The 11,562-nt window shown below is 52.2% G+C and overlaps 1 protein-coding gene and 1 long non-coding RNA gene across 2 annotated transcripts; both read right to left on the bottom strand.

Annotated features, from left to right (window-relative positions):
- Window positions 1-1,245: 1,245 nt before the first annotated feature.
- LOC142823091 (uncharacterized) lies at window positions 1,246-1,650 on the bottom strand. Its single transcript, XM_075913382.1, has one exon. The coding sequence runs from the start codon at window positions 1,648-1,650 to the stop codon at window positions 1,246-1,248; it is 405 nt and encodes a 134-aa protein (XP_075769497.1).
- A 6,546-nt stretch (window positions 1,651-8,196) lies between these two features.
- LOC142823279 (uncharacterized) lies at window positions 8,197-10,044 on the bottom strand. The gene is made up of 3 exons (XR_012898552.1): window positions 9,932-10,044; window positions 8,894-9,034; window positions 8,197-8,698 (listed from the first exon to the last, which is right to left on the bottom strand). It is a non-coding gene; the product is annotated as an uncharacterized LOC142823279 (long non-coding RNA).
- Window positions 10,045-11,562: the final 1,518 nt, after the last annotated feature.

The following is an 11,562-nucleotide window of genomic DNA, read 5'->3' as shown; positions in this document are numbered from 1 at the left end:
CTCTATGGCAGCTAAAGCCATGTTGATAATTGGCTCTAGGACTCAGATATAACTCCCTGCTCGCTCTTGCATAGCTTCCTCAAGTCGCAAATACTTAAAAAAAATGTTCCGAAGAAAATTTAGCAAGACAGGCCACCTATTTGAAATTAAGAGTTCTGCAGTAGTAAAATGCTTGTTCCAAAAATGGCCCTGTTCCACTAAAGTTATTGCTTCACCTTTGCCTTGACTCGCCTGGGAATACTGCACTCTTAAATCCCAAACTAGTTTCAATTTTGCACTTGAAGGAGGGAGAAAAATGAGGGCGCAAAGGAGAACTGTATGCAAAATGTGTACCTGCTATTTAATCCCAGTTTCTGGGCACTTAATGCTACTTCTATTTCAACGTATTTGGAAGTCTTTTTCTAGGGTGTATTTTCTCCTTAATTCTCTTAATAATGGGACAATAAAAAAAATCACAACGTCCCCCTTGACTGATTTTCTAGTATATATTTCCCCTTAATTCCCCGCCTCATCTGAAAAAAATACAATATTGCTATCGCTGATTCTCAGATCCAAAATTTTGATCCATTGTCTAATAGTTGGATGATGTGTGAATATCACAAGGCTGAAACCAACTTTTACTATCACTACCACACCAACAAACTACACAATAGAATGTAGGGCGGAGCATTTTGAACGGTCCCGTGGGGGTAACAGCACAGCAGTTAATCTACGGGAATCCGTACAGGAACGCATGGTGGGAAGATAGGAGGGGGTGTTCATGGGTTCTTGCGTGAGCACAGCAGGTAGAAAAATCAACACCGTGCATAAAGTGTGCGAAGAAGTGTAGTATTTCCAGCAGATTTGTGTATCTACTTGCTCATTCCATGAAATATTTTACTTCAAACTAACCCCTGTAAGATTATTATAATTGATGGGGGGAAGGGCCGGAGAGCCAAAAGGACAGGAGTAGGCAGACTTCATTCAGTCCCCTTTGACAGTGCTCTAGAAAACGGATCAATCCCCCCCTCTCCCTAATACGCAACTTAATTATTTATTACCCCTGCTCTATAGTCTCGCAAATCCAGGACACAAACGAAAAACAGAAACACTGCCACGTACAAACAGAAAAGTGCGTCTGATTGAGAAAATAGAATTTATAAGAGATGTGAGGATTCTCCTCCCCCCCCCCCCCCCAAAAAAAAACTTATAGGAGAGTACTTCATGCCCAAGTGTCACTATCATCTCGCTCCGCATTAACGCCGCTCAGGCGCTTTCGCCACGCAGACACCGCACGAGGTGCACATCGCTGGAGCCCACAGCGACTCGCTTGGCATGCAGCGCGCACAGCTGCCAGTCCTCGCACAACTGCATCAGGTAAGTTTCCGCGGCTTCTTGCAGGGCGCGGTAGGCGGGAGGCTGGACTCGCAGGCGGCTGCTCTCCGCGCGTTGAACCAACCCGTGGGTCAGGCGCCGAAATGGCTGTTGAGGAAGCAACATCTCGGGAGATCTCGGAGACCGACGGCTCTGCCGCGGCGCTTGCGGACCAAGGTGACCACGGCGGGGTTTCTTCGCTTTCTCCAGGGACAGGGGTAAAGCGCTTTCCCCGCTCTTCTTACAGAAATCAGTCCTCGTGGATAACTTCGAAGAAATCTGCTTTGCTCTCGCCATCGAGACAACCAGATCCACCCCCCAACAGCGCCTTTTCTATTCGCCTTCACCTACCGCCTCCACGAAAAGAAGTAAAGACAAAGCTGTGCCCAGCGGATCTTTATATAGGCACGAGCGAGCGCTGATTGGCTCACCAGGAAAGCCAAGCGCTGATAGGAAGACAAGGAGTGTAAAACTCTGATTGGCAGAAAATAAGTACGACTGCGTGTTGTATACACCCACCATGTGCAAGTGCGGACGTGATAGGAAACAGGCGAGAAAGATCGCTCCAGGCTAGCCCTAATGACTCTCTCCATTACCACCTGTCACATAGCTGATCGTCTGCTGAAGTCTTTTAGTAGAGGTTCTGCAGTTTCTAAGCACTAATCCAGAGTTACAATGGCAAAGATAAAGGGTTGTTAGATCAGCTGCGTGGATTAAGAGTGGGTGGATAATGGTTTTGCTCCAGGCTACAATAAAAACAGTAAAAGCAAGGAGTCCTGTGGCACCTTATAGACTAAACGAAGTGTTGGAGCATAAAGCTTTTGTGGGTAAACACTCACTTAGTCAGATGCATGGCAGTCTGATGAAGTGGGTCTTTGCCCATGAAAGCTTATGCTCCAACACTTTGGTTAGTCTATAAGGGTGTGTGTAGACTACCTAGTTTTGTCGACAAAAGTGGACTTTTGTCGACAAAACTATACCAGCGTCCACACTACCGCTGAGTTCTGTCGACAGAACTCAGCAGTTTTGTCGACGCTGGTAAACCTCATTTTACGAGGCATAACACCTTCTGTCGACAGAACTCTGTCGACAGAAGGTGGTTGCGTCCAGACTACGGAGTTCTGTCGACAAAGCAGCTTGCTTTGTCGACAGAACTCAATGTGTCTGGACGCTCTTTGTCGACGGAAGTTTTGTCGACAGTATCTGTCGACAAAACTTCTGTCGACAAAACGCGGTAGTCTAGACGTACCCTAAGGTGCCACAGGGCTCCTCGTCGCTTTTGCAGATTCAGACTAACATGGCTACTCCTCTGATAATAAAAACAGTGAAAGTTTGAAACCTACAATAGAGATTTAACCAAAGACATTAACTGGATTACCCGTTAACATCCTAATGACATAAAAAACCCAAACATTGGGTACTTAAGAGCACTTTGTACTCGCTCCATTGGCTTCATTTAGCATGGACATTCAAATTGACAATAGTTCTCTTCTTTTTTTCCCCATCCCCTCTCTTTCTTGCCTGTTTATTTGGAAACCAGACCCCTGAACTCCTTGTATCTGAAGAAGTGGGTTGTGCTCACAAAAGCTCATGATACCATTTATGTGTTTTGTTAGTCTCTAAGGTACTGCTAGACTATTTGTTGTTCTTTAATTTTTTGCAATAAAAACCAGTACTGGAGCCCTAACCAGCCAACCTTCATTCCCACACCTTAGCTGTGAATTTGTATTCCAACCAGTAAAGAGGAAGTTATAAAGTCAGATCCCTTCGCAGCAAAGCTATTTGACCACTTTAGCCTCCTAGGACAACGGCAAAATGCTCCCAGAGCGATTTGTTATAAAAGCCAGCAATCCTTAACTCATGGGTCATTAAAAAGTGGACATGTAGGACTCCTAAATGGACACATGAAGGCAGTCAGTCTCCATAAATGGGGAAATGCTGTGTGTAAATACCCATAGGTGCAAGAGGATTGGAAGGATCCTGTGTCTCCCACGTCTCCTGGGATTACGCACGACACCAGGCTACAGAGTTGTTTTCTCATTTGCTTAAGAACCGGTTGAATGTTTTTATGCAGTGGAACAAATTCAAGAGGGGAGGCTGAGGGAGCCCCACATAAGCTACCCCATCGCCCAGTGGGTTTGCGTCCTCCCCTGACAGGTGCAGCTGGTGGGGGCATCACACTTAGCTGAAGCACCCCCTTTGGCAGCAGCTCCTGGCAAGAGGGTGGTCTCTGCACACTGCTGTTCATCTGCCACCCTCACATGCTCCCCCGTCCATTCCCCAGCCTGTTAGAGCTAGGACCACCAATTTAGCAGGCAGCTTCCTCTTCTAACTTAAAGCAAGATCAGGGGTTGGTTGCGCCAGGACAACTGGATGTCCCTCGCATAGAGGCATCCACAATGCATTTGCCGGTAGGAACAGGCACCAACTTCTTAAATGCAGTGAGTAAGGTAGTGGGGACCGCTTACCGCATCCATTCCACTAATTGGCTGTGTCTAGACTGCATCCCTTTTCCGTAAAAGGGATGCAAATCAGACACATCGCAACTGCAAATGAAACGGGGATTTAAATCCCCCCTGCTTCATTTGCATAAACACGGCTGCCGCTTTTTTCCGGCTCGGAGCTTTGCCGGAAAAAAGCGCCAGTCTAGACGGGGATCTTTCGGAAAATAAAGCCTTTTCTGAAAGATCCCTTATTCCTCTTAAAATATTTTAATAAGGGACTAAGGGATCTTTCGGAAAAGGCTTTGTTTTCTGAAAGATCCCCGTCTAGACTGGTGCTTTTTTCCGGCAAAGCTCCGAGCCAGAAAAAAGTGGCAGCCATGTTTATGCAAATGAAGCGGGGGGGATTTAAATCCCTGCTTCATTTGCAATTGCGATGTGTCTAATTTGCATCCGTTTTACAGAAAAGGGATGCAGTCTAGACACAGCCATTGTATGTTTTACACCTATATTTATGCTCAACTTGGTCATTCTAATCATCTCTACCAATTGATTACGTATTGGTAATTACGTATTGTATAAGGCACCTATTATGCTCATATTTGGAATACATTCTACCACTCTGGATATTGCTAAAACTATATGCGCAATTAACAGTTTCATGCCTGTATTCTGTAATTTTTGCTTATCAGAACAGAAGTAGCAGTCCAAGGTTGCTTGTTGTATGTTTTTGATGTACTCTCTGCTGTATCAGGCTTAATCTGCATTGTTATGCAAAACAATTCCTGACTCGCACAGCTCCCCTGCCTTGCCTGCGTGCTTTAGCACACCAGACTTGATGCAGGCCTGGAGTTTGCTTTTCGGGGTCTGCTCTGTAGTCAAGGAACAACATTATTGTTGAGGCAGGGCTCCCCAACAGTCTCTTGCCTCAAAAATTTTCCCCCTTTCAGCCTCTGGACACAGCACCTGAGGGAGGGAGAGAAAAGGCCCCTGGCAGCTGGAGGAGATCTGGGGGGAGGGAAAAGACCTCTGAAGGCTGGCTGGGACCATCCCCGCCCCGAGCCCTTCTTCACCCACCAACCCTCATTCTTGCAGCCCCCACCCTCCTGCACTGTCCCCCCACATCCCAAAGGCCCTGCACTGACTTCTGCACCCCCCACACCACCAACCCCCTGCCCTGACAGACCAAGACAACACTAGGTAAGTCTTCCAGTATCATTTATAAATGGAAAAAACTCTTCCCTAGGTCACTAACTGCACACAGGGCAGTTTTTACAGACCTGAGCTGCTCTCAGTTTGGTATTTAATGTTCTTGCTCTTTTTTTTCGAGTACTAAATCCCCGAAAAGAGAGCAGAAATGCTCCATGTGATTTTAGTTGAATGAAATTTGTCAGTAAAAGATTTCTTTTTTTTTTCTGAGAAAAATACAGAAGTAGAAAATCTGATAAAAAAGAGTCCAGTGGCACCTTAAAGACTAACACATTTATTAGGGCATAAGCTTTCGTGAAATACAGCTCACTTCCGAAGACGCATAAGGTGAGAAAAGACATACACAGATGGGATTGTAACATCGGTGCTAATAAAATCAGGGTGGATGTGGCTCACCTCCAACCGTGATAAGCAGGTGAGAGGACCTGAACAGGAAATTAATTGCTTCTTGAAATGAGAGAGCTATTATATATTTCTATTCACACCCACTCTGACAATGTCAGCTTTCCATATGAATTCCAGCTCAACCATTTCACCTTGCAACCTGGTTTGGAAGGTTTTTCCCCCTCTAAGAATGGCAACTTGCAAGTCAATAACTGTGTGTCCAGAGAGGTTAAAGTGCTCCCCTACTGGTTTTTGTATGTCACCCTTCTTTATGTCTGATTTGAATCTGTTTATTCTTTTGCATAGAGACTGCCCAGTTTGTCCATGGCAGAGGGACATTGCTGGCACATGATGGCATAGATCACATTAGTGATGGACGGAGAGAGGCTGTTCTCAGTGGTGGCAGATGTTAGAATGAGGAGCAATGGAGAAGCTCTAGGTTGGATGCTAGGAAAAACTATTTCCCTAGGAAGCTGGGGATGCACTGGGATGGGTTCCCTAGGGTGGTGGTGGAATCTCCTTCCTTAGAGATTTTTACATCCCGGCTTGACAAAGCCCTGGCTGGGATGATTGAGTTGGGCTTGGTCCAGTTGGTGCAGACGAATGAACCCTTGATGGTATGGCTGACGGGGTTAGGTCTACACAAGGATAGATGTGTGGACAGAGTTGGCAATGGGGTTTGTTGTTGGCAATGGTTTTTGGGCCAGTGTTTCTGTGGTGGGGTGTGTAGTTGGTGGTGAGTAATTGTTTCAGGTGGGGTGGCTGTCTGTAAGTAAGGACTGGCCTGTCTCTCGGGGTCTGTGAGAGTGAGGGATGGCCAGCTAGGATAGGTGGCAGAGCTTTAATGATTTGTAGGAGAAGTTCGAGCTGGGGGCTCCAGGTAATGGCTAGTGGCGTTCTGTAGCTTTCCTTGTTGGATCTGTCCTGTAGTAGGTGACTTGTGGGTACTTGTCTGGCTGGGTGCTGGCAGGCTTGCACCTGGCACGGGCACCGTAGCCAGCCCGTGCCCCTTTAAGGGCTCCGGGGCCGGGAGGGGGGCAGAAGAGTTTCTCAGCTTTTCCGCTTGCTTGCCTACCTCGCCGAGGGACAGCAAAGCGTTTTTCTCTGCACCCGTCTGTGTCGGTGCTTCCCTTTGGGGATGCCGCCACAGGTGACAACATGGAGCCAGAGCTCGCCCTGCAGTTTCTGGTGCAGTTTGTGGACTTGCTGCTGCAAGCCTGCCAGCAATGGCTGGAGGCTGCCTGGCACCACCTGGTGCACGTCAGCCCCCTGCCTCTCCGCCTGGCCTCCCTGGGGGCCGTGGAGGAGCCGCAGTGATGCCCGGATGCCGGCGTGCCCCGCCGCATCTGGCATCTGGACCCCAGCACCGACTGGTGGAACTGCATTGTCCTGGAGAGCTGGGGAGACAGGCAGTGGACCCAGAACTTCAGGATGAAGAGGGACACCTTCCTGGAGCTCTGCGAGTGGCTCGCCCCTGCTCTGCGCAGAAGGGACACTCGCATGAGGCCCGCCATCCCCCTCCAGAAGCGTGTGGCCATCGCCCTCTGGAAGCTCTCCACGCCGGACAGCTACCGATCCGTCGGGAACCAGTTCGGCATGGGGAGATCCACCGTCAGAGCAGTGCTCATGCAGGTATGGCACTTGCCAGCCACTGGGCCAGGAGGGAAGGGGGTTGCAAGGAGGGGATGGGCCGCCCCAGGGAAAATGGGGGGAGCGTGGGGGAGGAGGCGAAAGTGCCCCGCACTGGAGGGGTCGGTCTGTCCCGGCCGTACTACACGCCGCCTGGGGGGTGCTTCTGGGAATGGGGCATGGGGCACTTCCAGGGCACGAACACTCCCAGCCACCCGGGCGCCCCAGTGATTCGCCGTTTGCTGTGTCTCTCTGCAGGTGGTCAATGCCATCAACCGGGTGCTGCTCCGCAGGGTGGTCTGCCTCGCCGACCCGGATGCCATCATCTGGGGGTTCGGCGTCCTCGGCTTCCCCAACGGCGGGGGAGCCATCGACGGGACACACATCCCCATCCATGCCCCAGAACACCAGGCCTCCCAGTACGTGAACCACAACGGGTACTTCTCCGTGCTCCTGCAGGCCGTGTGTGACCACCAGGGACAGTTCACATACATTACTGTGGGCTGGTCCGGCAAGGCACACGACGCACGGGTGTACCGGAACTCCTCCGTGTGCAAGAGGCTGCAGGCCGGGACCTTTTTCCCCGACCGCCAAATCAGGGTCGGGGACATGGACATGCCCGTGTGCCTGGTGGGGGATGCAGCCTACCCCCTACAGCCCTTGCTCATGAAGCCCTACACGGGGCACCTCAACCCCTCCTGCCAGGCCTTCAATGCGAGGCTGACCAGGGCCCGCATCATGATTGAGGGGGCCTTCAGGCGACTGAAAGCCCGATTTAGATGTCTCCTCACCCGTCTCGACCTTGCAGAGCACAATATCCCTCCCGTGGTGGCAGCATGTTGTGTGCTGCACAATTTGTGCGAAAGAAAGAGGGAGGCTTTCCTGCCAGCCTGGATGGCTGAGGCTGAGCGCATGGTTGGACACTACACTCAGCCCCACACCACCACCATCCGGGAGGCCCAGCGGGGGGCCGTCCGGATCTGGGAAGCCCTGCGGGAGAGCTTTCATGTGGAGGAGGAGGACTGAACTCTCCCTGCATGCCCCACTGGGGCCTTCTTCCACCCTCCCCTCCTTCCCCTCCCTAACCCCCCTTCCTAATGTCAAATAAAGACACCTGTTTTGCCAACAAAAATCTCTCTTTATTTTACATAACTGGGGTGGGGGGGAGGGAGGAATGAAGGTGGGAGAGGGGAGGGGGAAACCTGGGAGGAGGGAGCTGGAAGGGGAGGAAAGGGAGGAAGGGAAGGGAAAGCTCAGGGTTGGGGGTCTGGCTGGCTCTCCCGTCTCGCAGCAGTGTGGGTGCGGGGGCATCGGGGGGAATGGGTGTGGAGGGTGGGGCAGGAGGGTCGGGGGTGCAGAGGAAGTGGGATGAGGAGCAGGGGTGGGAGGAGGAGCGAGAGCTTGGGCAGCCGCAGGAGCCGGAGCAGGAGGAGGCAGGAACCTGTCCACCAGGGTCTGGAGGTGGCCTCTGAGGGCACGGCCCTGCTCCTCCAGAGCCTCCAAGCTCTGCTGGTGCAGCCGAAGGTCCTCCTGGACCCAGTGGTCCTGGGTGCAGAGCTGGTGCTCCAGGAACCACAGGTGCCGCCGCTGGTACTCCTCCTCATTCCTGGAACGCCTGCTGGCCCAGGTGCGGGTGGCTGTTGCAGGTGGGGTGGTGCGCCCTGCAGTCCCAGGTGCTGCGGCTGTGGTGAAACAAGAGCAGCGGTCAATTCTCCCTGGGGACAAGGTGGGTGAAACCCAGCCCCCCTCTGCAACGCCAAGGCCCCTGCATGACACCCAGCTGCTACTCCATGGTGGGCAAGGCCCAGGCGCACGGTTCCTGGGCTACCTCTCCCCCCACTCCCCCGTACACATAAGGGGAGCATGATGGTACTCACATGTGGAGGCCTCCCTGGCCTCGGACGACACAGGTGATGTGGTCTGTGGGGTTCCTCTGTGGTCCTGGGTCCTGGGCAGACTCCCGGCAGGCTCCTGGCTCTCGGCGTCCTCCTCCTCCTCCGTGTCTGGGGCGGGTCCCTCTACCCCGGGGTCGATCACCACCCAGAGGACATGGACGGCGTGAGCCCCCAGGATGCAGTCCAGGGCCTCAAAGTGGGGGCAGGCCTCCGGGTCGGCCCCTGGCTGGCAGGCCCGGGAGTAAGCCTGCCGCAGGTCCTTGATTTTACAGCAGACCTGCTCCTGGCTCCGCTGGCGGCCTCTGGCGGCCAGGCTGGCAGCCATGCAGCTGTAGACAGCCACGTTCCTGTGGCTAGTGCGGAGATCATGGACATTGGAGGCTTCCCCCCAAACCTTGATGAGGTCCACGATTTCCGCACTTGACCAAGCGGGCGCCCACCTCTTGCGGCTCCGGGCAGGCTCCTGTGAGCCGCCAGCCTGGTGCCGGGAAGAGGGGGAGGGCTGGGGGGCAGCGGGTGGCTGGCTCATCCGGTGGCAGGTGCAGAGTCTGCTGGCTGGGTGCTGGCAGGTTTGCAACGGGCCCAAACACTGTAGCCAGACCATGGCCCTTTAAGGGCTCCGGGGCCGGGAGGGGGGCAGAAGAGTTTTCCTGGTGTTGGCCGGAGTGGCCACCAGAGCAAGCTGGGGAGGGCTAGCCTCCCACTAGTTCAAATTAAGTGGCTACACAGCCCTTAATTCGAACTAGCTAGTTCGAACTAGCGGTTCGTGTGTGTAGCGCCTATCAAAGTTAATTCGAACTAACGGCTGCTAGTTCAAATTAACTTTGTAGTGTAGACATACCCTGTGTGATGCTGGTGTGGGGTACCCAATTTGGAGGGCAGATCCAGCCCCCGGACCTTAGATTCCCCACCCCTGCCCTAGATTTTTAATTGCTGAATGCAGGTGCCCTCATTCCTATCCCCCTCCCTGACTCTCCTTCTCCCCTCCCAGGAAACACCCGGCAATTAAAGGAGACTCACCCCATTTTTGTGAAAAGGCAATTGGCACACGTCTCTTTGCTAAAGCAGCAATAGTGGGTGGGAATCTGGCATCTCTCCTGTCAGAGGCGTTTTCCTCCCTCTCTCTGGCATCTATATAAGACAACGGGTTTCACGTCTTTGGGCACAGTCCAGTCAGCAAGAAGGGGACCAGCCCAGAAGACAAGACTCCCAAGGAACTTCTGGAACCCGGCTCGGAAGAGAAGTGCGGTCCCAGCTCCCGGAAATCACATTGAGGCCGGCTCTCACCGGATCCCAGCACTGGTAAGTCCCTGGGAAGTCACCAGGGGCTGATGGGAATTGAGGTGTGAGGGAGGCTCCCTTGCTGCTGCATGAACACACTGGGGAAGCCCTGGCATGGGTGGAACCCGTTGGGTGCGTCTACACTGCATCCGAAGCAGTGTTGACGTGGCCGGGGACTCCTTTGGCCCTGAGCAGCAAGACAAACCTACGACGGGATTGGGGCCAGGCTGTTGTAAGTGGTTTAGTCATGACTGACTTGGGGCCCAGAATCAGGGCCCTGTCTCTGGCTTCCCCCTTCCCAAAATTGGATTTTACTGAATGTTCCTCTTTTCCATGCTGAGAAGTCTGTTCTGCACTTAGGCTTGCCAGATGCTTTCAACAAAAATCCCAAGCATGGCAAACTTAGTTGGCCAAAAAACAAACAAACAAAAAAAAACCCCCAAACCCAGGAGATCAAAAAAAAAAAAGGTTCTGCACCTTTAAATGGACCTATGCTCCTCACTCCCCCAACCCTGCCAGACGGGGCAGGGGAAAATTGTCCCTGCCAGGCTTCCAGACCAGGGATCTGAATACCAGACAGTCCAGGTGAAAACCATTCACCTGGCAACACTGTCTGCGTTGTGTCCCTGTCAGCTCATACACCTACCTCCTGGCTGAAAGTCACATCTGACTGTGGAAGAGGGATGCAGGGGGAGGGGGAACAGGATGCAGAGTCCTCTGACACCCCCTTCCCGCTCTGATGACAGGGGGATAATGCAGGGCAGGTGGTAAAACTCAGGAAGCCGCCCTTCATAACTATTGTTCTTTTAATATTTGCCTCACGACCTGCCGAGGCTGGGATCCTGGCCCTCCTGTTGGCTATTCAAAGATACTTACCTCAAAGTTTGTGGTGGAACAAAGTGTAGCCTATAGGTGAGCCACTAGGATGCCCAACCCCACCCCCAAGCTATGAGGGGAGACTGAAAGAATTGGGCATATTTAGTTTGGAAAAGAGAAGACTGCGGCTAGGTCTAGACTATGGGGCTTTAGCAGAAAAAGCGATGCAAACTGCGCTCCGCAATTTGCATCGCTTTTTCTGATCGCTTTTTCGGAAGAGGCTTTTCCACTATTTGGTACCTCTGGTATCCCGCAAAAACCCATAGTCAAGACGTAGCCTGAGAGGGGACAGGAGAGCAGTTTTCAAGTATCTAAAAAGGTGTTATAAGGAGGAGGAAGAAAAACGGTTTTCCTTGGCTTCTGAGGACAGGACAAGAAGCAAGGGGCTTAAATTGCAGCAAGGGAGGTTTAGGTTGGACATTAGGAAAAACTTCCTACCTGTCAGGGTAGTTAAACACTGGAATAAGTTGCCTAGGGAGGTTGTGGAATCTCCA

Source organism: Pelodiscus sinensis, chromosome 32 (genome assembly GCF_049634645.1).
Source record: "Pelodiscus sinensis isolate JC-2024 chromosome 32, ASM4963464v1, whole genome shotgun sequence".
NCBI lineage: Eukaryota > Metazoa > Chordata > Testudines > Trionychidae > Pelodiscus > Pelodiscus sinensis.
This window is presented reverse-complemented; position numbering and strand designations above follow the sequence as displayed.

What these genes read in the sequence shown, in the direction of transcription:
- LOC142823091 (XM_075913382.1), bottom strand. Translation starts at nt 1,650, where the DNA reads ATGGCGAGAGCAAAGCAGATTTCTTCGAAGTTATCCACGAGGACTGAT.